General features: G+C 44.0%; 1 protein-coding gene across 1 annotated transcript; it reads left to right on the top strand.

The window, feature by feature from the left end:
• Window positions 1–335: 335 nt before the first annotated feature.
• On the top strand, window positions 336–27,725 carry ST8SIA3 (ST8 alpha-N-acetyl-neuraminide alpha-2,8-sialyltransferase 3). Its single transcript, XM_063128693.1, has 4 exons — window positions 336–514; window positions 6,042–6,164; window positions 24,049–24,606; window positions 27,434–27,725. The coding sequence occupies exons 1-4, from the start codon at window positions 336–338 to the stop codon at window positions 27,714–27,716; spliced, it is 1,143 nt and encodes a 380-aa protein (XP_062984763.1). The 3' UTR covers window positions 27,717–27,725.
• The last annotated feature ends 206 nt before the right edge of the window (window positions 27,726–27,931 follow it).

Raw genomic sequence — 27,931 nt, 5'->3', positions numbered from 1 at the left:
AATATATATATATATATATATATATATATATATATATATATATATATATATATATATTCATTGTCCCGGCTCCCCTGTATGTGCGTGTGTGTGCTCTGAATTAATCCTTTGGAGTCTCTGTGTGTGTGTGTTTTCCCTCCCCCTCCTTAGCCACACCGCCACACACACACAAGCACACACACACACACACAAGCACACACGCATACAGCTCCATCCCTGCTTTCTGGGTGTGTGTTAACTCCAATGTAGCTCTCACAGCCCAGGATTGGGGCTTGTTTGTTTTTCTCATTCAACGCCCCCCCCCTCACCCTCCTCGCTCTTTCCCGCCCCCAGGCATGAGAAACTGCAAGATGGTCCGAGTGGTGAGCGTTCTGGGTCTAGTGATGCTCAGCGTTGCTCTCTTGATTTTGTCCTTCATCAGCTACGTCTCCCTGAAAAAAGACAATATCTTCACCACTCCCAAATACGCCAACACGGGGGTTCCAAGAATGTATATGTTCCACGCCGGATTTAGGTGAGTGCTTGTAATATATATGTCTGCGTGTGCGTGCGTGTATGTGTGTGCGTGTGTGTGTGTGTGTGTGTGTGTGTGTGTGTGTCATTCCTTCTTCCACTTACAGGGTGGGAAAGGGGTGGTGATCCGGATGGTGATCTGGATAAAGAATATGCATGGTGGGGCGAAAGGAGGCGGCAAGGGAGAGGTCAGGGGAATATTATTATTGAATCCACACTCTGGGACACCCCCCCCCTCTCTCTCTTTGCTTTGGTGCCAAAGGTAACCCACCCACCCCCCACTCCGCCCCGTTTAAAATGCTTTGTGTGGGAATCGATCCGATCACGCAGATTTGAGCTTTTGCATCAGTGGCCAGAGAGTGCCAGGGAGGTGGGTTGCGTTGCGGTGGGTGGGTGGGGGACAGACGCGGAATGAGGGGAAACTCCAGTTCCTGTAGATAGATATATAATACGATGCTGGCGAGGATCATGGTGGCTCTTTGCCCGGTTCATGTATATTCTAGGGAAAACGCTAATGGCGCAGGCGCCCTGTTTCTCTGAGGCTGGAGATGGGGAGGAAAAGGCTTCAGCGCCGCGTCTGCCCAGCTATTAGGGAAGAGCATTTACGCAATCCTTCAACGTGCAAAGGCAGGGGAGGCTGGTGGCTCCGATGTCAGTGGGGCGCTGAATCTGCTCTGGGTTTCAGTCAGAACCAGCCAGAACGCCAAAGGAGCTGTCCTGGTATATAAGGGAACGCTACGAAGGATCTCCGGCTGCTCACCCACCTTCTCTGCCTTTCTCCTCGCCCTTTCAGTTTTCCTCTTTCTTTCAGTTCCCTGTCCAGTCCCCCAAAGGGTGGAGAGGGGATCAGGAAGGGAGCCCTTTGTGTGATGATGGGCTTTAAAATGAAATGAAACCCTGCTGCGAAGTCCTCCCCCCACCCCCAATGCACGTTTTTCAGTTTAAAACTGGGAAAGGGGACATCTGCGCAGCAAGCCGAAGAATTAGGAATGCGTGTTTGGGGTGGGGGATGTGCCAGGCGGAAGTCAGGGGAACGGTTCGAGCTTCCTCATCCTCTTCAGCTCCGGGTTTGCAAGTCCAGAGGCCGGAAAAGTCCCTAGGGAGGGCAGGCAGGGGTGGGGGGAAGTACCCACGATGCATTGGCTCTTCCGCCCCCAAATGAAAAATAATAAATAAAGCTCTCTTCCCCATAGCTCGAGTGTGGATGTTGTTTGAAAGACATCCGCCCACCCCAAGTTCCCATACTGGGATGGGATGGGATGGGAAACGAGAAGGGTTGTTAAAATGAGGGAGGTGCCGAATGCTGGAAGGAGGAGGCGGAGACGCGAGGACCTGGTCTCCCAGGCGCTGCTGAATGGGGCGGCCGCTGTCCACGGTCCTGATTTTACATCCACGCTCTCTGTTCCTCCCTCTCTCTCTGCGGTTTGAAGAGTTTCGTGCTTTAGACAGGGCTGTTTAGATGTTGCCATGGCGTTGGATCCAGGATCTGTCCTCTGCAAGAGGAAGGGGCCTTCCACCGGAAGAAAAACTATACTTGTGAACGGTCCCTTCGCCCAATGGAGGCTGGTGGCTCCGATGTCAGTGGGGTGGTGAATCCACTCCGGGTTTCAGTCAGGACTCTAAAGGAGCTATCTGCACCTTGGAGAGCTCCTTTGGAGTTTTGACTGGTTCGGACTGAAAGCCGGAGCGGATTCACCATCCCACTGATGTTGGAGCTACCAGCCTCCATTTCCACACCCAATTTGGGAGGATCTCCTCCAACCTGAGCTGCTAATGGGCCTGGTTTTAAGGTACTTAAAGTGAAAATTCAATGGATTGTAACACTTCAATGTGTGAATTATTCTGTTCCTTTTCAAGTTGTTCTGTGCACAGGTGCTACTAGTCAAGAGTAAACAATACTACTGGGCCAGGTGGACCATCAGCCTGATTTATTATAAGGCAGCTTAACATGTTCGTATGTGTTCTATATATGAACTTGAAATGGTTTTTGCATGTTGTCTTCTCCAAGCTGTTGTCTGAACATGTAGTGTTGCTCATAACATGTATTTTCATTATCACCACTGATTATTTGTAAACGTGCCTTAAGTATCCTAGGAACAACTTCCTCTCCTCATATAGAGCAATTCAACACATCCCTTTCGGCAGCTAACATGGAGATCCATCACAAATGTGTGTGTGTGTGTGTGTGTGTGTTTGCTACATGTTTGTAGAATCACAGCATCACAGCATCATAGATCTGGAAGCAGTGAAAGCTGGTGTCTCTGATTTCAGTGGGGCTGTGAATCCATTTTGGGTTTCAGTGAGAACCAGCCCAAATTATAAAAGTGCTGAGCCCTATCTCCAAAATAGGTTCAGGACCTTGGATAGCTCCTTAAGAGTTCTGGCTGGTTCTGACTGAAACCCAGAATGGATTCACAGCCCCATCAAAATCAGAGCCATTGGTCTCAACTGGTTGGAACGTCATTTAGTCCAACCCTCTGGTAAGTGATTCCCTAGCCTCTGCTTTTAAAAAATCTTTAATGAAGGTGCATTCACTGCCTTCCAAGGTAGTCTGCTCCACTATTTAACACCTTGAACAAGAAGTTCTTCCTAAGATTTAATTGAAATCTCCTTTCTTATAACTTGAACCCAGTGGTTCAGGTCCTACCCACTGAAGCAAAAGCAATCAAATATACTTAATCATGTTTTGGCATTTTCATGGAGAAATCGCCATACTGTGATTGTTTCAGGTGGCATCAACCTGCTAAACTAACCTATAAACTGACTCTTAATCATTCAAACACACACACACACACACACACACACACACACACACACATTAAAGGATGCTTTACATGTTACAGTTTTCCTACTCAGCTGTATGTATAAAGGATTAAATTCACATGATTGCATACATCTAAGCTTGAAGCAAAATTCATGCTGGTAAGACTATCACACATAAAGATTTTTTTTAATTATTATTTTTTGTGAACTGCCCAGAGAGCTTCGGCTATTGGGCGTTATAAAAATGTAATAAATAAATAAATAAATAAAATCTATGCATGAGTTTCTAGTGTTCTCATAGATGGAAATTCTTTCTGTATGAAAATAGTAGGCACATCATTATATGTGTTGTCTGCATGCATGAGCAAATCAAGAAGAATATGTACATCTGTAATTGACACATTATTTATACGTGGGTTTCATGCATAGCCATACATAGAAGTGCTTCCTGGAAAAGCATTTCATGTGTAACAGTAAATTACATTACTAATTTACTGTTCCATGAGTTTACATAGGAAATAGCCTACTTCATGAGAAGTATAAAAGACACTAGTAGACACATGTTCCTACTGTAAAGAGGTACATACTTGCACTTAGATAGATAGTGTGACACTTTGGTTGTAAAATGGCCTCCCCAAACAGGTCCAGGCTTATATGCTTTCAGAAATCATGTTTAGGCCTTTAAAACAAAAACTGAAATTTAAATTTAAAATGTATTTGAGTTGAATTCGATTTAAAGATATTAATGATACACTGTCTTTATTGATTGCTTTGTTTAATTAGTTAATTTTAAATGCTGTCAGTTTTTACTTTTTTGCTATTGTCAGCCAATCTGAGTTTTCATTAAGAAAGAAAGAAAGAAAGAAAGAAATGACAACAAAGTGAGAAACACATGACCTTCTCAGTCCAATGATGTATGTGATAAAGTAGGATATTGCCAATGAACAGTCATTCCAAAATTCACTTCTGGACTTAGTTGGAAGTAAATTCCATTGAAATCTTATAATCCCGTAGGACCTTTAGAAACTATCTGATCCTTTGTGGCATCACTTTTCATAGGCTTGGATTTGCTGCTAGACTCTTCTGAGTAAAGCAGCAATAGGCTAATCCAGTCTTCTCCAGACTGGAGCCTTCCAGATATATTGGGCGAAACATCCTATCATTCCCACATGCTAGTTGGGATGATGGGACTTGTGGTGGGCACCACATTGGGGAAGGCTGGACTACGCTATATGAAGGTGCATTAAGTGGCCACAAAGACTCTGCCACCACACGGGTGAGTAGTGCTAATGTCATAAAGGCTGACAGAGGTTAGAAGTGGGATCTGCAACAAAATGTTGCAGTGTGGCATGCTGGCTGGCTGAAACTCTGCCTTCTTCCAGGATACTCCATTCCATTACCCTCCCCCTGGTTTTCCAAGGAATCCCTTCCTCCAAGGGCAGTCAGTATTCCATGGCTACTGAGCATGCACAGTTTTTACAGGGCCGATTTTGAGATTTCCCCCCCCCTCAGGTTTTATTCCCCCTCCCTTAAGAACTTTTGTACTTCTTCTGCTAACCTTGAATTTCCCCAAGCCACATGTGTGCAGGTGGTGCTATTTTAGCTACATTTATGTACATTTTAGCTACATTTAGTGACATCATTATGAAACCCTATTCCCAAAATGAGTCCAGCACCTTCAACAACTCCTTTAGACTTCTGGCTAGTTGTAACTAAACTAGAATGTAATCTCCACCCCACCAAAACCAGATCCACAACCACCCCTGTAGAAATCATTGTTAATATATATAATTTCTGACAGAGCAGAAATTGGAAGTTTTGGAACATGGACCATAGAGTCAGAATTGTTCAAGGAAGGGAACAGGAGGAAACAGTGAATGAAAGAGAAGGAGATCCGAAGAAGAATAGCCATGCAGTTAAAGAGGAGACATTTATAGAAGGATGGGTAGAAGAAGCACTGGGCCTTAAGAATGGAGGAAGCAGTGAGCAAAGAGAAGCAGGAAGAATTAGGAAAGGAAAGTTGGAGGAGAGCGTTCTGCAGGGAAAGGGGAAAAGAGAGAGACTAAGGAAGCAGTGCAGAAATATGACACACAGAAGATAGAGAACAAGGAGATGACCAAAAGGGAGCCCATAAGAAGGCCATCATGACTGAATGCAATGATGGTTTCAGGCCTCTAGCTATCCTGGAACATGCCAAAGCACTTGGGGGGGGGTCCTTGGACTGTCCCATTTTGGGCTGCAAGAGGGTCAATAGCATTTTGAATGTTCTCCCATTTAGGGGTAAAGGGAATCTCCCAGCACATTAAAAAAAATAGCATGTCATAGAGCATCCTTCCCCAACCCATCGCCCTCAAGAGGTGTTGGATGACTAGGCTGTCCATGCTGGCTTCAGGTGATGGAAGCTGTAGCCTGAGTTGGGAAAAGCTGTCATGGAGAATTTACAAACTGTAATGTGGCTACTCATCTGGAATGAGACATACCCAGCTAAAGGCACAATCCTATGCATGTTTAGACAGAAAAAAGGCCTACAACTACCAGTATGCCCCAGACAGCCATGCATGTTTTCTAGTACACCATTTTTCTGTCTAAATATGCATAGGATTGCAACCTAAACACATTTAGATTCTCAGTGTAATGAGCCACAATAACTTTGTTGATTTGACAATGAAGATGAACATGACCATTGGTACATATATCATCCTAGGCTGTAATCAAATAGTTAATTGAGCCTGGAATGCATTCACTGACACTGTGATCCTTTTCAGGTCCCAGTTTGCACTGAAGTTCCTTGACCCTTCATTTGTACCCAATACAAACTCTTTGAACCATGAATTGCAGGATAAAGCTCCCAAATGGACATTCAACAGAACAGCCTTCTTACAGCAAAGGTGAGCGAGATGAAGACTTTAGCCAGCCACTGCAAGCTGTAGCCATTGCAATAGTTTAATCATCCCTTTGATTAATTATTTGGCAACTGAGAAATGTGTGCTCTTGGGAGTTTGAGAGAATACTAAGCAACTGTCAAATTGAACTAGGAATAAATTACCAAAGCTTTGAGCTGGGTTCTGTGTTTCAGTTCAGATGTTCTAATTTTTCCAAATGTTTTAATTGCTTCTCAAGCCATTTGAGCTGGCAGGGGGAGCAGAGAGACAGGTTATATCAGGACATTAAACCAGAGTCCCTGCTCTTTTGAAGAAAATACAGATATTTAGTCAAGGACCTGGCTTATTTCAAATCAGGTTGGGGAAAGTTTATGCCACCCTTTTCCACCTTGATGGTCTCCTAGCACCCCAGACTCTCTGACCACCAGTCAGATTCCCAAGGTGAAAGCAGCCCCACTGGCTCAGCTTTCTCAGAATTCAAAAATCAACAGAAAAAACTGGGGATGGAGTGACGGTGGGGAAATCCACACAGAGGGAAGGAAGAGCCACCAGCAAACTTTCTTCTTCCATTGTTGTTTATCCTTTCTGGATGTCTTTGAGCAACGGCTGGGGAGAGCTATTACTTGGGGATGCTCTGCCTCTAGGCTTCCTGCATCAAGCAATGAGTTGGACAAGATGGCTTAAAACAGGGAGGAGCAGAAGGTAGATCTTCAGATGGTTTGGACTTTAGCTCCCAGAAGCCAGGATGACCAGTGGTCAGGAATGCTGGGAGTTGAAGTCCAAATCACCCGGAAGTCTACTTTCTGCCCAGCCCTGACTTGCAAAGCTCCTTCCAACTCTTTAATTCCCCTTATTTCTCTCTTTCACCACTAATTTTCCCTTAGAGTCCAGGGAGGGGGAAGAACAGGGAAAATTAGCTACTAAAGAGAGAGATATCATGGATTAACGGACGAAGCTGTGGCATCTCTTCTTTTTCGTTGGGCGTGGCATTGCTATCCCTTCCAGCTTTCTGTACCAATTGGTGGGGAAGAGTTCAGAATTCAGAACAGACAGAGCCTTCTAGAGTTAGGATTGCTCTAATATTGTGTACTACCATGTATCAGATTGTAACTAATCCATTCCCTTCCTGCCAAGAGCACACAACTCTTCATCCATCTGGATTGGGTATGTGTGGGGAGGGTGGGACGTTAACTTGCATATTAACAAAATGCATTTATTAGGCCAACTCAAAAGTCACTAAATATTGTTCAAGCTTTGGGGTTCTTCGAAACTCTTCTTCAAGCAAGATGGTAAACAAAGCAAAGCAAAGAAGGGGTGGGGGGAAAGCGGTTCATGTTAAAGCCATGGAGGCTGCATTCATTAACCCATTTATTATTAAAAGTATTTCTGTATCACTTTTCTGCACACCCAGGGCCTCAAACTGATGTAAAATAAAATCACAAAAGAAAGAAAAAAGCAAAAGAAAACCAAGACCAGAACATGGTTTAAAGAAACAAATCAACCATTTTTAAAGCCAAAAGGCTGGGGAAACAATACCATTTGAACTGTTGGTCTAAAATGCAGTAGGGCCATGGCTTAGTTGTTGAGCACATGCTTCACATGCAGAAACTCCCAGATAGGGGTGTTGGAAGCATCCAGTTGGGGCTTGAGGCCTGGTGATTTCCTGCCAGCTCAGTCCCCTGGACTGGAGTCCACACACCACACACTTGCCCGACTCGGCACGCACTGAGTTTGGGCGAGCACAGCAGTCCCCTCTGGTTTGCGCCATCACAAAATGAAGGCTTGGCCTTTTCCATAAAGAGCCATTTTTGTCACAAATAGACCCAAATTTCCCAAAATTACAGGTGTAAATGGTCTAAATTTTAAATGGTCTAAATTTTAGACCATTTACGCCAGTAATTTTGCATAAATGGTCTAAATTTTAGACCATTTAGGCCTGTAATTTTGCATAAATGGACTCTTTACAACTACCATTTATGCAAAATGGGTCTTAGTGAGGGAGAGGGAGGCTGTGCGCCACTCATTGGGTGCCCGCAAACTGCCTGGTGGCTCTATGCACATGGCAAGCAGAGTCAGGTGCCCAGCAAGCAGCATGGGGTGCAGACAAGGGTGAGTTCACCCATAGTCCCAGATTCAATTCCTGGCACCTCCAGGAAGGACTGAAAAAATCCCTGCCCGAAATCCTGGAGAACTACTGCCAATCAGTGTCAACAATACTGGGCTATATGAACCAATGGTCTGACTCAGTATAAGCCACCTTCCTATGTTTCTAATAGGGATGGAGCCAGCCTGGCCCACTTGGGAGGGAGTCCCACAGTTGAGGTGCTGCTACCCACCAGCTTCATCTCTTTAGGTGGTGGGACTTTCAACAAGGCCTCTCTTGAAGATCTCAAATTACAGGCAAACTCACATGGAAGGAGGCAGTCTTAAGTTACAGTCTTAAGAAGGAAAGTGGGAAAGGCTGCAGACATTCAAATTAGGCTCTTACCAGACACCGAGATGGTTTTAACTTTCAAGGGCTTCCACCCCTTCCAACAATTGCAATTTAAATCAGCCTTTTCCCCCTCCGCCACCCACAATTTTGCTTTGTTTACCATCTTGCCTGTGGAAGAGTTCTGAAGAACTTGAAAACTTGCATGATATTTTGTGGCTTTTTGAGTGGGTCTAATAAAGATATTATATTGATAGATTTTAGCATGGGGGGATTTATACATTCACCAAAATGGTTACCGTCATTTTTTGTGTGGAAAAACAAGAAACTGGAAATGTGTGGGGAAGGGGGGGAGGATTCTTTCTGTATTTATTGTTTTGTTCCCAGTACATTTGAAATGGGTCAAGTTATAACAAAGGTATTAATGTCAATTGACACTCTTGTCTCATAGTTGCCTATAGATGTAGACTAAGATTATGCAACCATACAGCAGCATTAATTAAGAATTATAGTTATATTGGAACAACTGAGTGGGCCAGCTGACATGCACAGTTAAGAGATTGGAAGACAGCAAGAAAATTTGTGTATTGTGTTTTGTTCACATTTACATTTAAATTGTTTTATTTTTTCTTGAAAATCACCCTGGGAATATGATTGATGGGTGGTATAAAAATACCTATAATAAATAAAATAAATAAGCTATTACATGTTTCCTTCCACAACCTCATGCATTTCTTCAGTAAATTCCCCTCTCCCACCTTACCCACAGTTAAAAGTTATGTTGGCACATGCCATTTAACCTAACCAAAGATAAAGTCTAACCAAGTTCCCAGTTAAACTGTGTTTTGAAGGTGGTTAAGAAGCTCTGCTTAAAAAGGAATTTGGTTAGCTGTATTCATAGATGAAGTTGCTGCAGATGATTTTTTTAAAAACCATGACTGAAGCAGGAGGGGAGAATTTGCTACAGATAAGGGAGAGGCTATGGGAAATATGCATGGTCCTATTGTCACATCTAGCTCTGCTCCCCCTGGGTTGGAAGAAGGTGCTTCTGGTGATCAATCAGAATCAGACTCTGAAGTAGAGGAGTCAGCGCCAGAAACAGGCCAGCCTGTACCAGTGGGGGAGAGAGCTCTCATGGGCTCTTCACCAGCTGGTGGTGAACTCTCTCCAGAGCTTATCTCATCAAGGGCAAATAATACACAGTCAGTGGGAAGCCAACATTCTTCCGAAGGAGAGAGCACAGACAAGTTAGCTGATCCTAGAGTACGCTGCAGACAAAAACAGGTGGAGTGAAAGGAAGGCGAGAGAAAGTTGGCCCAGCTCGCATAGCGTCAGAAGCCGCCTCAGAACTAGTCTCTCTGAAGTTAACGACTCTTAAGAAAAAGCTTTCCATTCTTCTTGAAAAGACAATTGTCTCGATTATTTTGCATGGTTTTGCCTAGGGGAAAGTTCCAAGAGATTAGACTCTCTTCAGGTGTGAAATGTTTATTGCTTAAATAAAGCTTTGTGAATTACTTAGCAGGCCTCATTATTGTCTCCCAAGAAGGCAAGAGGTTTTAAGAAACATGACACCTATAGCGCATAAGAACATAAGAAGAGCCATGCTGGATCAGAACAAAGGTCCATCTAGTCCAGCATTCTGTTCACACAGTGGCCAGCCCATGGGAAACTCACAGGCAGGACATGAATGCAACAGCACCCTCCCACCCATGTTCCCCAGCAATTAGTGTATATAGGCTTACTGCCTCTGCTACTGGAGGTAGCACATAGCCATCAGGTCGATTAGCCATTGGTAGTCTTCTTCTCCAGGAATTTATCTAACGCCTTTTGAAAGACATCCAAATTGGTGGCCATCACCATGTCCTGAAGCAGCAAATTCCATAGTTTAACTATGTCCTGTGTGAAGAAGTCCTGCCTTTTATCTGCCCTGAATTCCCATCCATCAGCTTCATGGGATGACCCCATTGGCTCCTAGTATTATGAGAGAAGTGGCATATTGGTAATGCAGGCAATGTGTTTGAACCATATCAACAAGCCAGTTTTAGCAGTTTTCATTCCCACCAGGAGAAGGTCTTTTGAAAAGCTAATGGACCTTTATTGCCCATTCAACATCAAGCCATCCCAAAATAATTTGCATTATCATAGAATCATAGAATAGTAGAGTTGGAAGGGGCCTGTAAGGCCATCGAGTACAACCCCCTGCTCAATGCAGGAATCCACCCTAAAGCATCCCTGACAGATGGCTGTTCAGCTGCCTCTTGAATGCCTCTAGTGTGGGAGAGCCCACCACCTCCCTAGGTCATTTGTTCCATTATCGTACTGCTCTAGCAGTCAGGAAGTTTTTCCTGATGTCTAGCCTGAATATGGCTTCCTGGAACTTTAGCCCGTTAGTTCATTTCCTGCACTCTGGGAGAATCGAGAAGAGATCCTGGCCTTCCTCTGTGTGACAACCTTTCAAGTATTTGAAGAGTGCTATCATGTCTCCCCTCAATCTTCTCTTATCCAGGCTAAACATGCCCAGTTCTTTCAGGCCACAGCTAGACCTAAGGTTTATCCTGGGATCATTCAGGGTTCGCCCCTGCCTGAGCACTGGATCCCCTGTGTGTCACCAAGATGAACAGGTTTGACCCCTGAACGATCCAGGGATAAACCTTCGGTCTAGCTATGGCCTTTGTCTCTCTTCATAGGGCTTTGTTTCCAAGAGCGATAGCTTACAGCAATACCTTATTGCTAGGAAAACAATTCTCCCACCCCCACCCTGACCTGCAGGTTTAGGGAAGACAGCAGCTAAGCTCTGAGGCAACTGGGAAACCCGAGGGGTGTGTCAGATGACACTATCATTCCTACTACTCAAAAAGTCTCCATACTTTGTCCTTGCAAGCCCTGGTTCCACTACAACACTGCATAACTCGTGATTGATCCCTTACCCATGGCTAAGACAGAACCAGCATTACATCCACACAGGCTCAGTGAAAGATGCAGAATAACCAGAAATGGCATGCTTTGTTCAACCAACAAGCCATTCGGGTGTGTTGCCTGCTTTCAAATTCAGGAGATTTCTTCTTTGGAAGTGGACATCTAGAGCCAGATGAAATAAAATGAGATGGCATAAGCCACACTGCTCTGGGATCAAAGTGGGCATGTTGACTGTTGATTCGATTATAATTTATTTGGTCCTGCACAGAGAAGAGGCTATCTGGTGGATTATGTGGCTTTTAAAATTGCAACGGCAAAAGCAAACACAATAGCATTTGGGTTAGACATGTCATCAGCTCAGGTCCCCTTTTGATGTACCTTTGTAAGGCAGACGACAACACAATGTGAAATTTCATTAAATAGGCAAGAGTCCATTCAGTTTCAATTTGGTGGTTGCATCTAGTTGTCAGAGGGTTGCAATGCTGTTTCCATGGAACTGTTCTGCAACATCCTATGTATCCTTATTCTAATGCTGGCAAATCCAAGACAAATTGGTCTCAGATTAAAAAAACCAAGAGTATCTCTTAGGGATACTGGAGCTTTGTTCTACTCATTGACAAGCAGAGAAAAAGGAATACATAAAGAAAAATGACATTGCTGAATATGTCTTTAGCGTACTTCCTAAAGACTCAAAAGTATTTCATTGTGTTATCCTTACAACAAATCTGCAAGTTTAGTCACTGTTATTATCCTCTTATTACAGATGAAGCTGAGAGAGAATAGGGGGAAGATTTCCAGGGTTAAAACCGGGTTAAACCGGGTTAATGTCATAGTTTCTCCTGAAGGCTCCTAGGAATTTTAGTTTGGTACTGGTGTTGGAGGGTACCCTTTTAGAAAGATTCCCCCCCCCCCCCATGAATGACAATGTCCTAGAATTCCTTTGGAGACAAATGGACAATTAACTAGGGCTGTGCACCACCACCCCGAACCATTTCGGGGCCCGATCCGGACCTTCCCGAACCAACACACACACCCAATCTGCTCCGAAACCAGATCTGGAGCGAGATCCAGAGGGCTGGATCAAGATTCGGATCCCATTTCCCCCCCCCCTTCCTCAGTTACTTGCCTCTGCAGCAAGCGACGGAAGCAGGGAAGAGGGGAAGGGGGAACAAAATGGGGGCTGAATAGGTTCCCCTCCCCCCCTTACCTGGCTTTGCCGTCCACCGCCACATGGACCGCAGTGGCAGCAGGCGGTGGAGCTAGGTAAGCCCCCCTCCCCCCTTACCTGGCACCACCACTTCTGTCACTGCATGGACAGCGCCGGTGCCAGGTAAGCCCCCCTCCCCCCCCACTTACCTGTGTACCTTGAGCACTCCTCAAGGTGGAAACAGGCTGCGGCCTGCTTCCGCCTTGAGGCCTGGGCCCCAGTTGAAGCCGCCGCCCGGACTGCGCCGGAGTCAGGTAAGGGGGGAGGGAGGCTTACCTGGCTCTGTTACAGCACAGACTGTGGTGGCGGCGGTGCCAGATAACCCCCCTCCCCACTTACCTGGCTCTGTGGCGGTGGATGGGGGAGCCAGGTAAGCTCCCCTCCCCCACTTACCTGGATCCGGAGCTTAGGAATGGTCCGAATCGCTTTGGACCGTTCTGAACCGCTCCAAACCAATCCGCACCTCCCCTGATCCACTCCGGAACCAGGCATCGGAGGTACGGATCGGCCCGCTCCACTTCAGATTTGGGGATCCAGAACGGAGCGGAGCGCACCCCTACAATTAACCCCATTTACAGTGCAATCCTATACTGTCTACTGAGGTGTAGACCTCATTGTGTAAAATCCAGTGGAGGCTGGTGGCTCCAATTTAGTTTAAGTTAGACCTCTAAAGGAGCTGTCTAAGGTGCTGAACCCTATCCTCACAATGGGTTCAGTACCTTGGATGGCCTCTTTAGAGTTCTTGCAGCTTCTGGCTGAAACCCAGGATGAGTTTTAAGGCCCACCAGCCACCAGCCTTCACTGGTAAAATGGGACTTCCTCCCAGGTGAGTATAGTATTGCAGCCTTAAGCATGCAGCATAGTAGGGGTGCAGAATCTCAGGCCCATGGGCCAAATCTCACCCTTCAGGGTGCCCCAGATGGCCACACCCCTTTCCCCCAACCACCAGTCATTTAGTGGTTTCCTGGCTTTTCTGTAGTTTACCACCCACCCACCCAACCTCAAAGCTTGACATGTGTTTCTTAAGGCTTCATTACTAGCAGTAAGAGCTTTAAGCTAAAATAGGCTGGTATTTTGGGGTTTGGCCTCGCGCCCCCCCTTTGCCTTCAGCTCCACCCACCACTGGAAAGTGGCCTCCACAAACATCTCCAAAATGGAATTCAGACCTCAGGCTGAAAGAGGTGCACCCCCAACCCTACCCTGCGGTCCAGTTAGGGACATGAGCTTGGATCTGGAAACCAGGAATGTCGGGCTGGAGCTAACAGCTACAAGCGAGGAATGATTTTGAATGGGAAAACAGCTGCCAATTGCAGCCTTCTTAGGATGCTTTTCACTTTTTATAAAAGTAGAGGCTTCCTTCTATACACACTTACCTGGGAGGAAGTCCCGTTCTACCAGTGGAGTCTGGTGGCTCCAATTTTGCTGGGGCTGTGAATTCGTTCTGGGTTTCATTGAGAACCAAAAAGAACTCTAAAGGTGCTAAACCTATTTTGGGGATAGAGTTCGGCACCTTGGACAGCTCCTTTAGCATTCCAGCTAGTTCATAACATAATGTACATTTTACCGCTAAGCAGGGCCGGCGCTTCCATAGAGGCCAGTTAGGCGGCCGCCTAGAGTGCCACAGTGGTAAGGGGGCGCCGAACGGCATGCCCGGAAGTTGCCCTCCCACTCCCAGAGCCGCTCTGGCCGAGTGATGGCAGCTTCCGGATGTGCCGTTCCGAAGCCTTCCGCCCCCCGCCCCAGCATCCCTTGCTTGGCTTCAGCTGGGCATCCGCCCAGCAGCCAAAGCCAAGTCGGGACGCTGAGGGGGGAAGGAATGGCTCCACGTTCTGACTTCTGGCGCGCACTGAAAGTTAGAATGTGGAGCTGTCTGACTGCCCTCCCCCAGCTTCCCGGCTTGGTTTTGGCTGAGCGCTCCCAGGCAAAGCTAAGCCGGGATGCTGGGAGGGAAGAGGAGGAACGGCTCCACGTTCTGACTTCTGGCATGCGCCGAAAGTCAGAACATGGAGCCGCCTGACTGCCCTCCCCCAGCGTCCCGGCTTCGTTTCGGCTGGGCCCTCCCAGCCAAAGCCAAGCTGGGGGGGGGGGGAATGGACAGAAGTGGAGCTGCTCCCCGCCCACCCACCGACCCCACCGCAGCATCCTGCCAAGCCAGGAGGACTTCGGGGGAGGGACAGGTAATCTGTCTCTGCCTACCTGGGGTGGTGGGGGATACGGTGGGGTGGGAGGGGGTGAAAGCAGGTCACCTTGCTTAGGGTGCAAAAAAGCCTGGCACTGGCCCTGCCGCTAAGGCCACTTCATGGCTGTACTGCGATGTGAAACACAGCTCATGCCATGTGCAATTAACTACTAGATGTGTGGTGCCTAGTAGGTAGAGATTGCACATTATTTATTTATTTCGTTACATTTATATTCTGCCTTTTTTCCTCCAAGGAACCCAAGGTGGCATACATAATCCTCCTCTCCATTTCTATCCCCACAACAACAACCCTGTGACATAGGATGGGCTGAGGGGCTGTGACTGGCCCAAAATCACCCAGTGAGCTTCCATGGCCAAGTGGGGCCTAGAACCTGGATCTCCAGACTGCCAGTCCAACACTCTAGCCACTGCACCACACTGGCTCTCATTCTGATACAAACAGTATCGTCAAGAACAAGGATGGGCAAATGGTAGAACTTGATTACCTGGTAAATCTCGAGGTGATTAGCAGTAGATCACCATGGATTTCTGACTCCCAACTTTTTAACAACAGCAGCAACACAACATACCCCACCCCCAAATGATACTGCTGGAATAAAGAAATCTTGGGATAACAAGGGTTGGGGTTGCATGGACTTCTGTCTTGTTCTGGTACTCAAAACAAATTTCTGGGCTCAGAATTCTTTCAGTGTATGTCTTCTGCATCAGGCTCCAGTTGTTGGATCTCCAGGTCCTAGTAAAATCCAAAGTAGATCCCACAAGTAGAGATATCGGATAAATCTGCAATGGGTTCAAATGAGTTCAGATTTCGAACCACAACAGACTGGATTTTTCTGACTTGTGCAGATTCCATGGACTTGCAGACTGTTTACCAAAAAAAATCATCTTTGGGGATATTGCAGAAATCGGCACTTTCACTAATGCACACTTGCGCAAGTGGAACCAAATCCTTATACATCCCTAAAAAAATCCAATCTGTCAATGCATGGATGACGGAATGAAAGACACTTGATAATCCACGGAACACTGAATGAATGGAATGATCAAAAATCCATACATATCTACCCACAAGCCTGCTGAATTCCCATCCCTAATCTAGGCTTCAAATAAATTAGGGGTGGAGAGGAATTCCCAGTTACCTTCCACATTTGCATTCCATCACAAGTAGAGGAATGATTATAAATGTTGATCTCATTTGATGGAATGATAATGAATGTTGATCTCATTTACCCAGCATTGTAAAAACATCCTGTTGCACATTGCAGATACAGAAGCACCTAACAATATGATGACTTCAAAATATGGAGTCAAAGATCCTAAACTTTATACTGGAGATGGGAGGAGCTTGACATAGGAATACTGTTTTCAGCAGCATTGCCAATGTCATCGATGACACATATTTTCAGCCTGAGCTTTTAAAAGGAAGATCAGAGTTCAAGTGTAGCAAATAAGTAATGAATTTTTTAAAAAAACACAGGTTATTTAGTTTTCTCTTGATGATGAGCAAATGGAAACCATAATGGCATTTTTACTAGCCTTATTCACTTTAGAGGGAATTTTAATATTCGTAATTGACCTTATGGTTCCCCAAACAGAATATTAAGGACTTCTATGTCTGCAAAGGGGAGACAAAAGAATGTTGCTTCAGGATGCCAAGAGATGATACTGGAAGTGCTCACTCCAAAATGTCAAGCGCATTATCGCTAATGACATTTAAGATTGACTTGAGAGTTCTGTGTTGATGATAAAAGGAATCAGTGGCAGCATTTCTCTGAAAGCTCTTCCCCATCCCCTGAAATGTAAAATATATTACACTTCCGCAGTTTAATTTACTTTAAAAGATTTGTGTATACTGCATAACTGTCAGGTAGCAATCCCAAATGTCAATGCATTTTAAGTGGGATCAAGCAGAATTTGACATCTAAGCGTCTGTGACCAGAGTCTTCAGATGATTGTTTATTACTCAGCACAAATGTTCATTTGTTTTTGTATCTGAGACATGAAAATACATTCCTTAATATAAAAACTCTGAAATCGTAATGATAATTATATTCCAAGAGGTAGTACAGAAGGGTTTCTATAGCACCTATTTGATAAAGTCTAGAGATAATGAGTTTGGTATAGAAGAGTTTCTTCCTCTGGATCCAACCCATTGTTTATAAACATAGGCTTCAACAATTCTCCTCCTCTTCTATATTATTATTATATAGAATAATAGCTCTGGCTATTGGGCGGTATAGAAATGCAATAAATAAATAAATAAATAAATAAATAAATAAATAAATAATTGCATTTATATCCTGCCTTTTTTCCTCCAAGGAACCCAAAGCGGCATACATAATCCTCCTCCTCTCCATGTTATCCTCACAACAACAACCCTGTGAGGTGGGTTGGGCTGAGAGTCTGTGACTGGCCCAAAGTCACCCAGTGGGTTTCCATGGCTGAATGGGGAATGGAACCCGGATCTCCCGACTCCCAGTCCAACACCTTAGCCACTACACCACACTGGCTCTCATTCTACTACTACACATGGCAGAAAGTATCTGGAGCAGGTGGATTCAATATTTATCCTTATTTATTGTATTTTTATCCCATCTTGGTGACTCAGTAGCCAAGACAGCTTACAAATAATGGATGGGATCAAACCTTAATCATGCTTAAATTAGACCCATTGAAATTAATAGGACATAAGTAAGTCATGACTAATGTCTTATTGATTTCAGTGGATCTACTCTAAGCAGGAATAAGTCTGAATCCAATCCAATTTATTTATTTATTTATTTATTTATTACATTTTTATACTGCCCAATAGCCGAAGCTCCCTGGGCTGTTTACAAATGACTATTAAACACACACACACACACCATCATAAAACATTTCAAACTAAACTAAAAATACAAATGCATTAAATATACACATACAAAGAATCCAATTTACTTTTAAGACAGAAATGTTAAATGCAATAATGGAATGAAAGCATAGCCTTACAAAATACTGATCCATTTATGAGGTTTTCTTTATCATCATCTCTTCATTCCATAACCAGGTTACTCCTTAGGACTATTTGCATAAAACAGTGCTCCAATTCTCCTATTGGGTTCCCATCCCAAAAAGAGATGACTGTTATTATCTAAACATTATACTTGGTGAACCAATAAATGACTGCTTGTGTTTGTCTGCGATCCTCCTTATTATGTTTTAGCAACTATATCATTCATACCAGCATTGTACATCGGGCTTTGTAAGAGTAACTTGGGCTAGGTCTACACTACTTCTTTATAGTGGTATTGAAGCGCACTGACAACTGTTGGGGCACATTCCATATATTGCTTTCATAGTGGGCTCATCTACCCACTTTCATACCACTTTCATACTGCTATATCCTGCTTGGTGTAGATGAGGCCATGGGCCCCAAAAGTTGTCAGTGCACTTCAATAGCACTATAAAGCAGCAGTGTGGCTCCTGCCTTTTATATTGCTTTCATACTGCTTTCATAGTAGAATACCCTGCTTGGTGTAGATGAGCCCAGTGTTATATCTTGCTTTTTATTCCACATTTGTAATGATTCAACGCAAGATATAGATCTGGCCAATAAGCAAAAAATAATAATAAGTTCCCAACTACAGCCTAAATTTAGATGGTGGGGAAGACAATTAAGACAGAGCCAGAACTACACCACACAGGGTCCACTATGAAAGTGGTTTGCAAACGGTATATGGAATGTAGCCCCAACAGTTGTCAGCACACTTCAATTATTATAAACCAGTAGTGTAGATCCTGTCCCAGAGAGCAAACGTAGTTATAACTACTTTGGCTTCATTTCACTTGGGAATGAAAAGTAAAGGGTTACCTTGTAGCCCTTAGGGGAAATGTGGGTTTTGAGAAAGGATTTGAAGAAAGAGAGGCAGCTGTGGAAATTTCTTGGTCCTATAGCCTAATCCCCAAAGCAATACAAAGCATAACCCCAGATCTTGATGGCCTTTGTTGAACCTTACATTGGATTCTCATCAACCAAAAATGTGATACATACAACCATGTGCACCTACCTGTTGGCCTTACAGTGTCTGGATCTTCCCTGAGTGGTGAGGAACTGATGTGCTCTATGAGTTTGTGCAGACATGAAAGAAGGAAAATGTTTCTGGCAAGGGAGGGAGGTGGTGTGGCTAAATAGGCAGCCACATATATTCACTACACCAACAGTTATCACCATTGTCTGATAGGGCAATACTGCTGTGAATACTGAAAATTGTTTGACTCAAACTCAAAGACTCGAGAATAGAGATATAAAGGCTTGGGGAGGAACTGTAATAGAAACCCTGAAAAATCAAAGGGAGAAAACATTTTCCACCAAATTTTCCAAACACCTTGGTTGGTGACAGAAAAAGCATGATTCCCCCCCCCATTTATTTCTGGGATTCCCCCCTTTTCCTTAGTTTCCCTCCCCCCAGGCCTTTACAAGTCTCATCAAGACATTGCTATTCATGTGAGAAACTCAATTTTAAATTGGCAAAGAGCCACAGAGAAAAGGCCACTGTGGTGTCATGTGGTGCTCGAACTGGGCCCTTGCTTTGTCATAAATCTCCCCCACTGATCTTGGGGAAGCCACTGTCTTTCACCCTAACCCACGTCACATGGTAGTTTGGGAGATAAAAATAGGATGACCCCATGTCTGCACTCTTCAAATACTTAAAAGGTTGTCACACAGAGGAGGAACAAGGGGAGATCTACACTACTGCTTTTAAAGCGCTTTGAAAACATTTTGAAACCTGTATATGCAGTGTGTCCTGGGCCCCAACAGTTGTCAAAACTGTTATAAAGTGCTTTAAAGCAGTAGTGTAGATCCCCCCCACCCAAGATCTCTTCACAATCATCCCAGAGTGCAGGACATGGAATAACGAGCTCAAGTTACAGGAAGCCAGATTCCGGCTGGACATCAGGAAAAACTTCCTGACTGTTAGAGCAGTACGACAATGGAACCAGTTACCTAGGGAGGTTGTGGGCTCTCCCACACTAGAGGCATTCAAGAGGCAGCTGGACAACCATCTGCTTTAAGGTGGATGCTTGCACTGAGCAGGGGGTTGGACTCAATGGCCTTATAGGCTCCTTCCAACTCTACTATTCTATGATTCTAAGACCCATGCTGGATCAGACCAAGTGTCCATCTAGCCCAGCACTCTGTTCTCACAGTGGCCAACCAGCTGTCGACCAGGGACCCACAAGCAGGAGATAGTGGAACAGCAGCCTCCCACCATGTTCCCCAGCAATTAGAGCATTTGAAAGGTGAAAGTGTGGCTATAAGGGATGAGATGGTCCTGAAATAGCACCAGAGGTGGGGGGGGGGTGAGTAGAGCACAATTAGGTCATAGTCATAGTCCCAGCACAATAATGGAGTTCCATACACTGGCAGGTTAACAGTTTTTCAGAGTATGGCAGATGAATAAATAGCCCCATACTGGGTCTACATCTGTGGTGACAGGAGATGTATTAATTATAGCTGTATGTTAGATATGGTTTGATATTTTAAGTGGAGAGTTGTATGGCAGTTAAGTAATGTACAATCAATAGTTTTATGTTCTTTCGTATGGTTAATAGGCTTATAAGTTAATTCAAACCCATATCGTTATGGATATTATGTACTGCTTATCCTAATGCACTCGTCTGATTAAGCATGTTATGCGTTAGGAATAAGGATGCAACTAGATGAGAGTCAAGGGGATCAATCACAGTTTATTTCCAAGCTAAAGCAGGTGAAGGGGGGTGCAATTTGGATCAGGACCAGAGGATGAAGTTTAACTTTAACCCACCCCACCCACCCCACTATCCAAATTCCCCATCCCAAAACAACTCTTTGGCCCTTCTTCACCTAAGGATTATCCCAAGAAAATAGAGCGATCATCCCTGCCTGCTCCCAGGATCTCCTGTTTGTCATTTGCATGCACAGGGAGGATCCCGGGAGGATCCCTGGAAAAAAGGCAAGTGTAGAAATGGCCTTTGCTTAGAGGGGGACAGAAACTTTATGTTTTCTCCAGTGTCACGGTCACTTTTTGATTCATCTCCTCCCCCAGAGCTGTTTTTAGCTTTCGAATGGCAAAGCAGGGAATCCAATCACAGATCCAGTCTGGTTTGACCCTGATGTTCATAGGAAAGATATATTGCAAAATCCTTATAATATAATATCTGTATTCGGCCAAGTCAAAGATCACCAAACAAACCACAAATGTGCAAGCTTTTGAGATCTCCAGATCTCTTCATCAGACAAGATGTTACAAAAAGCAGGTTGGCAATGGAAGGAAACTAGGATGGGTGAAATACTGGCTGGAAGTTGTAGTCATGATATCTGCATACACAAAAGCCCTATTCAGCATTCCGAAAGCAACAACAGTAAATATGTAGGGAGAGGCTTTTGGAATGCCTGAATAGGGTTAGAGTATTTTTGAGTATGTTGTTGCTTTTCGAATGCCTGAGTATGTTGACGCCATTAAATTGGTGGATTTTTGAGTATGTTGTTGCTTTTGGAATGCCTATATAGGGTTGGGGTATTTTTGAATGCCTGAATAGGGCTAGAGTCTTTGGAATGCCCGAACAGGGCTGGAGCCCTTAGGTGAAACGGAGGAAGACAGCTTGCAAGCATTCATGTTGGGCTCTGCCAGGTGATGTGGTAGTTTGAGTTTTCCATGCCCCTATAACAGGGCTGCAAAAACAAATAGAAGGCAGTAGTTTTTGAATGACTAATATATATATAAGGTGCCTGAACGCACACAACTACCCAAACCACTAGTGGAGAAAGATGATTAACAAGAAACCCATTTATTATTATACAAAAATTACAAAAAAGCTGATGTATCCCATAGTTGGTGTTGGGTACTATAATTCAATAAACCAATAATTGGAATGATATTCCTACTATAAGACTATAAAAGTCTATAATATAGCCCAACAAAATCACACTAACACACTTTAGTATATTAAACACATTTGGCAATACATCAGTACATAAACATATATTCACAGATACATTATAAAAATAAGGTTTGTTCTTATTATATTTTGTTCTTTCCAGCGTTGTAAGTTGTTGGCAGGATTTTGCAATATATTTCCCGTTTTCGCTGCTCAAGCTTCCTCGGAACAAACGCCATATCAGGTTAAACCGTCACTTATGGAACATTCATCCTCAAAAACTTTCTCGCGGGGAAGAAAACCCCTCCATCTGAAGGCGGCCTGTCTGTTTATGGTCTGAAGAAAAACGCGGAAAGCAGCTGTGTTAGTGTGATTTTGTTGGGCTATATTATAGACTTGTATAGTCTTATTATAGTACCCAACACCACCTAGAACAGGGGTGGGCAATGGGTATCCCCTTTCAGCCCCAGGGCCAAATTCAATGTCAGAGAAACATTCAGGGGCCACATTCTAGTGGTGGGTGAAGCCAAAAATATGGGGCCAAGAATACAAAAGAAACCAGTATATTGTAGCTTAAAGCTCATATTGCCAGTAACTAAGATTTAGGAGAGACATTTCAAGTTTTCAGAATGGGGCTAAAACGGCACAAAAGCTGAGAAAGCCCCATTCTCCCAGGCCTGAGGTGCCCCAGGCCTTCCCTAGGACCCCTGGAAGCAAAGAAGTAGCAAACAATTGTTGATCCTCCCTTTCTGAAAATAAATAGTCCGACTGCCAACACTGTCTCCATCCTGGGCAAACCAGGCAGGTTCTTCAGCTGGTGGAAAACAGAAGTAAAAAAATCATCTAGGCAGACATTATATTAACAAAGCTGGAGATAAATTCAGATGCTGTGCCAGGAAAAAATATATATAGGGAAGTTAAATTAAAGTAACCCTAATTTATGTGGTTAGTCCCCAGATTTCCGGGAAGGGGGAATCAACTGTACAATGTGGACACATGTGCATCGGATTTTATGTGCATGCCCTCTATTCAGACGTTATACTGATAAATGTAGCACAAAAAGCAAAGGTAGCCATGTTGGCCATAAGAAATATATCAACACGTTGGTGAAATACCTCTATTAGGCCAACTCAGAGGACACCAAAATTTTGCAAGCTTTTAAGTTCTCCAGACCTCTTCATCACAAATGTAACAAAAAGAAACTTGCAGGGGAGGGAGAGGGGGGAATGGAAGAAGAAGGGGGGGAAGCCTGACTTGATAGTGAAATCATGATGTCTATATTACGGTCAGAATTTTAAGATGAAATAGAAGAGGAGGGTTTGAGACATTCAAATTGGACTCTACAAGGTTATGTGGTGGCTTGGGGTGTTACCTGGATTTCCCCCCAGGACTGCTGGGAACAAGAATGGAGCATAGCTTTTTTGTTGTTGGCCCCACAGTACAGGAATACTCTCCCAAGAGAAGCCTGCCTGGCACACACACGGCTGTTTTTTCAGTGACAGGCTAAGACTTTCCTATTCTCCCTGACTTTCTGCAACTTTTAAAGTACATTTTAAAATATTTTATTATTTTAGTGTTTTATTATGGTTTTACCTCTTATACCGCATATAGATAGAAGTATTAGCATTTTATGCTGTGTTGCTATGTTTATTCATTTTATATTGTTGATTTTATTGTGATTTAATTTGTAGTTGTACTTTTGTTATAGTAATATTTCTAACAACAACAACAATAAAATATTCTATTTCTCATTTTGAGAAATTTATTTAATGAGGTACGTAATAAATAAACAGGCAAACACACAAATGAAATGGTGATTGATCCCCCATCTTTGCAAATATAAAATCCAGATGTTACTCACAACTGTCTCCTATTTTGGGCAAACAAACCATGTAGAATCCCACATAGGTGTGTTCCCATTGAAGTCCGATGCTCAAATCCTGGGCAAACCACATGGCATCCCAGGTAGTACAACTGGCTGACACAACCGTGCTACTCCAGCACAATAGGGCAATGTGTTCTCTGAATCATCCAAAGTGTGCTGTATTCGTGTTGTAAATGCTTGTTTAAAAGAGAGAGCGAAAAGAGAACAGACATAGCTTACAGTCAGGCTTGAGATCTCACATCTCTTTCCAGGAAATTAGTCCCCATACCGCAGAATTTCTCGATACAAAGGCAATCATTCAACCTATGAAGTGAGATCCACCAATTTAATGGCATTCTTTTGCTTTGTTTTTAGGCGAGAAATTCTTCAGCATGTTGACGTGATCAAAAACTTTTCTTTGACAAAGAATATGGTCCGGATTGGACAGCTGATGCATTACGATTATTCCAGCCATAAATATGTTTTCTCCATCAGCAATAGTTTCCGGTTGCTCCTGCCAGACGTCTCACCGATTCAGAACAAGCACTACAATATCTGTGCTGTCGTTGGAAATAGTGGGATCCTCGTGGGCAGTCAATGTGGGCAGGAAATAGATAAATACGATTTTGTTTTCCGTTGCAATTTTGCCCCGACTGAGGCATTCCAGAAAGACGTTGGAAAGAAAACCAACATTACCACTTTCAACCCTAGCATTCTGGAGAAGTACTACAACAATCTTTTGACCATTCAAGATCGAAACAACTTTTTTCTCAGTTTAAAAAAGCTTGATGGAGCCATTCTCTGGATCCCCGCCTTTTTCTTCCACACTTCAGCAACCATCACAAGAACATTGGTTGACTTCTTTATTGAGCATCGAGGGCAGCTAAAAGTCCAGTTGGCTTGGCCGGGAAATATAATGCAACATGTCAACAGGTACATCTTCTTGCATTTAATTTTCTCAGTGGTGTGGTTTCCTTGTGCTATTTATAGCGGGACTCATGTGCAGCATCCAGAATCATAGTTTTAAGAGAGAGAATGGATTATGTACTCGATTGATTGATTATTTTTTTAAAAAACATGTTATTCCCCCTTTTTCTTTTAAAAATAGCTCCAACTGGTGAGGAACTTTCCCAAAGGGAAAGAAGGTGGAGACACACTGAATCACTGCTAGAACATGTGGCCAGGGAGACTGTGGCTTAGGCAGAAAGCTTTTAATTGCAGGACTGTCACTAGTGTCAAGTCAGAGAACAAGGGTATATTGTACCATAATTGTTGTCAACAGGTGCCAAACTACCCTTACCTTCAAGACATGTTATTATGGTTTTAACTTTTGTGAACCGCCCAGAAAGCTTCGGCTATTGGGCGGTATAAAAATGTAATAAATAAACAAAACTCTGTGGCACACCTGGACTGGATAGGGTGGGGTACCTCTGGCTTCTCCTTTCCCTGCTCCCACCCCTTCCCCTCAACCACCAATCATTTGATGGCTTCATAGTTTTGGTGCATTTCCCCCCATTCTAAAAGGTTGAAATGCCTCTCCTAAGTCTTGATTAGAATCAAAGAATCATAGAATAGTACCTATAAGGGGCCTATAAGGCCATTGAGTCCAACCCCCCGCTCAGTGCAGGAATCCATCCTAAAGCATCCCTGACAGATGGTTGTCCAGCTGCCTCTTGAATGCCTCTAGTGTGGGAGAGCCCACAACCGCCCTAGGTAACTGGTTCCGTTGTCGTACTGCTCTAACAGTCAGGAAGTTTTTCCTGATGTCCAGCCGGAATCTGACTTCCTGTAACTAAAGTCCATTATTCTGTGTCCTGCACTCTGGAAGGATCGAGAAGAGATCTTGGCCCTCCTCTGTGTGACAACCTTTCAAGTATTTGAAGAGTGCTATCATGTCTCCCCTCAATCTTCTCTTCTCCAGGCTAAACAAGCCCAGTTCTTTCAGTCTCTCTTCATAGGGCTTTGTTTCCAGACCCCTGATCATCCTGGTTGCCCTCCTCTGGCAGGAAGGGCTTACAGCAAAAATCTGTGGGTATTTTAGCCCCTCCCCTTTTGCCTTTGGCCCCACCCACAACTGGGGTGTGACCCCCATGAGCTTCTCTGAAACAGGTTCAACACCCCTAACCTATGACATCTGGGACACAGGTTGGCCATCGCTCCTATATAAATCCCTTTGCCGAAGTCCGGCCATTCCGGTGTGCACTCAAGACCTTGGGCATGAACATTGAGTCCTGCCAGCGCTAAGACTACTTGACCAGGCTCTTCAATATCAGGGAATGAACAGCATGCTCAATGGAACGTAGGAGGCTCCAGAGCAGTAGAGGCTGGTGGCTCCAATTTTGGCGAGGCTGTCAATACATTCTGGGTTTCAGTCAGAGCCAGCAAGAATTCTAAAGGAACTGTCCAAGGTGCTGAAACAATATTAAAGCCAAATCTAAAATGTTAAAATATGCAAATGAGTAACTAAAAAGTCCAAGGTATCAGCAAGCTGTATAACAGCAGCCAAACATCCATCTTATACTGGATACAGATATGATGTCAAGCTGAAAGACTACCAGAACAATATTGTCTTGACCAGTCATCATAAAGCCAGAAGGGGAGGAGCTTGATGTACATTTTGGGGCTGGGAAAAGTTCCACAAGGCCAGTGCCACCAAAAAAAAAGCAGGGGGCTGCTCTGCAGGGCCACCCAACGAACCTCAGGTGGGATGGGTAGGTTGAACAGGTTTCCCAAGGATGATTCTGGCAGTGTGGGCTGGTGACTCTGATGTCAGTGGGGCAGTGAATCTGCTCTGGGTTTCAATCAGAACTAGAGCTTTATGAATTGCATGCAAAGGACTCTGAAGTTTTCCAGCTTATAATCTGCTTTTATTGTGAAGTACTCTGAAGTTTTCCCGTTTATTATCTGCTTTGACTGTGAAGTACTCCCATGCATCCTGCTTTAATTGTGCTTCAAAGGCAAAAGACCCGACCTATTTTGGTACTACTTTTGAAGTGAATCATTTGTTGTTTTCCAAGTGGCCACTGGAAGTGCAGGAGCAGGATTTGATATGTTTAAAGAAAAATTAAACAAATGTTTACATCTGCGTAAGTTTTAAAGATAAAGACATCAAAATTGGCACGGTAATAGATATTAAGGAGAGCTTTAAGCATACCAAATTTGAATCGGATTGGGTCATCCTTTGATTTTTTAATGATTTTTTACATTTCCCCCCTTAAACCCATTTCCTGGTATGCAAAGGATCGTAGGAGCGCTGCCTCCCGGGGTGCGATTTATCTAACAACAACAACAACAATGACAGCTAAATGCTGTAGGGGATAATTCGAGGGAAACAGGTACGTGAGATGAAGCTACTAGCCAGAACTCTAAAGTAGCTATCCAAGCTGCAGATCTGTAGGCTTGGATAGCTCCTTTTGAGCTCTGTCTGGTTCTGACTGAAACACAGAGTGGATTCACTTCCCCACCGACACCAGAGCCACCATCCTCCACTGGATGATGATAATGATAGGCAGTGTACATTTTATTGGGCAATCTAAAAATGTAATAAATAAATAAATAAAATGTTGTTAATGATTTATTTATTTATTTTATTACATTTATATACCGCCCCACAGCCAAAGCTCTCTGGGCGCTTCACAACAATTAAAAATGGTAAACATTAAAAGTATACAAAATTTAAAAACCATGATGATGCATTTCCAGAATATTTCCATTAACTTATCATCTCTTTCCCGCATCACGCTTTCTTATTGTTCCACAGGTACTGGAAAAACAAACACTTGGCCCCCAAACGACTCAGCACAGGTATCCTCATGTATACGCTTGCGTCGGCAATCTGCGACGAGATCCACCTGTATGGATTCTGGCCGTTTGGATTTAATCCGAACAACCGAGAAGACCTTCCTTACCATTACTTTGATAAAAAAGGAACAAAATTTACCACCAAGTGGCAAGAGTCCCACCAGCTCCCTGCCGAATTCCAGCAACTCTTTCGGATGCACGGCGAAGGTCTAGCAAAGCTGACTTTGTCCCACTGTGCCTAAGGATTTAACACTTGAAGTGCCAATGATTGCTATTGTGGTTGCTGTGTGCGTTTTTTTAAAAGAAAAAAGTGCCCAAAATGAATTTACTGTTCTCCGAAACAGAATTCTAAAAGAAGAAGTATTGGTGGGGTGGTGGAGGCGGGTACAGGGATTCCTTTAATTCACATAGGCTTTGAATTCACCCTTTTATTCCCCCCCCCAAATCTTTCAAGGCA

This window comes from Elgaria multicarinata, chromosome 6 (assembly GCF_023053635.1).
Source record: "Elgaria multicarinata webbii isolate HBS135686 ecotype San Diego chromosome 6, rElgMul1.1.pri, whole genome shotgun sequence".
NCBI classification, from domain to species: Eukaryota; Metazoa; Chordata; class Lepidosauria; order Squamata; family Anguidae; genus Elgaria; species Elgaria multicarinata.
This window is presented reverse-complemented; position numbering and strand designations above follow the sequence as displayed.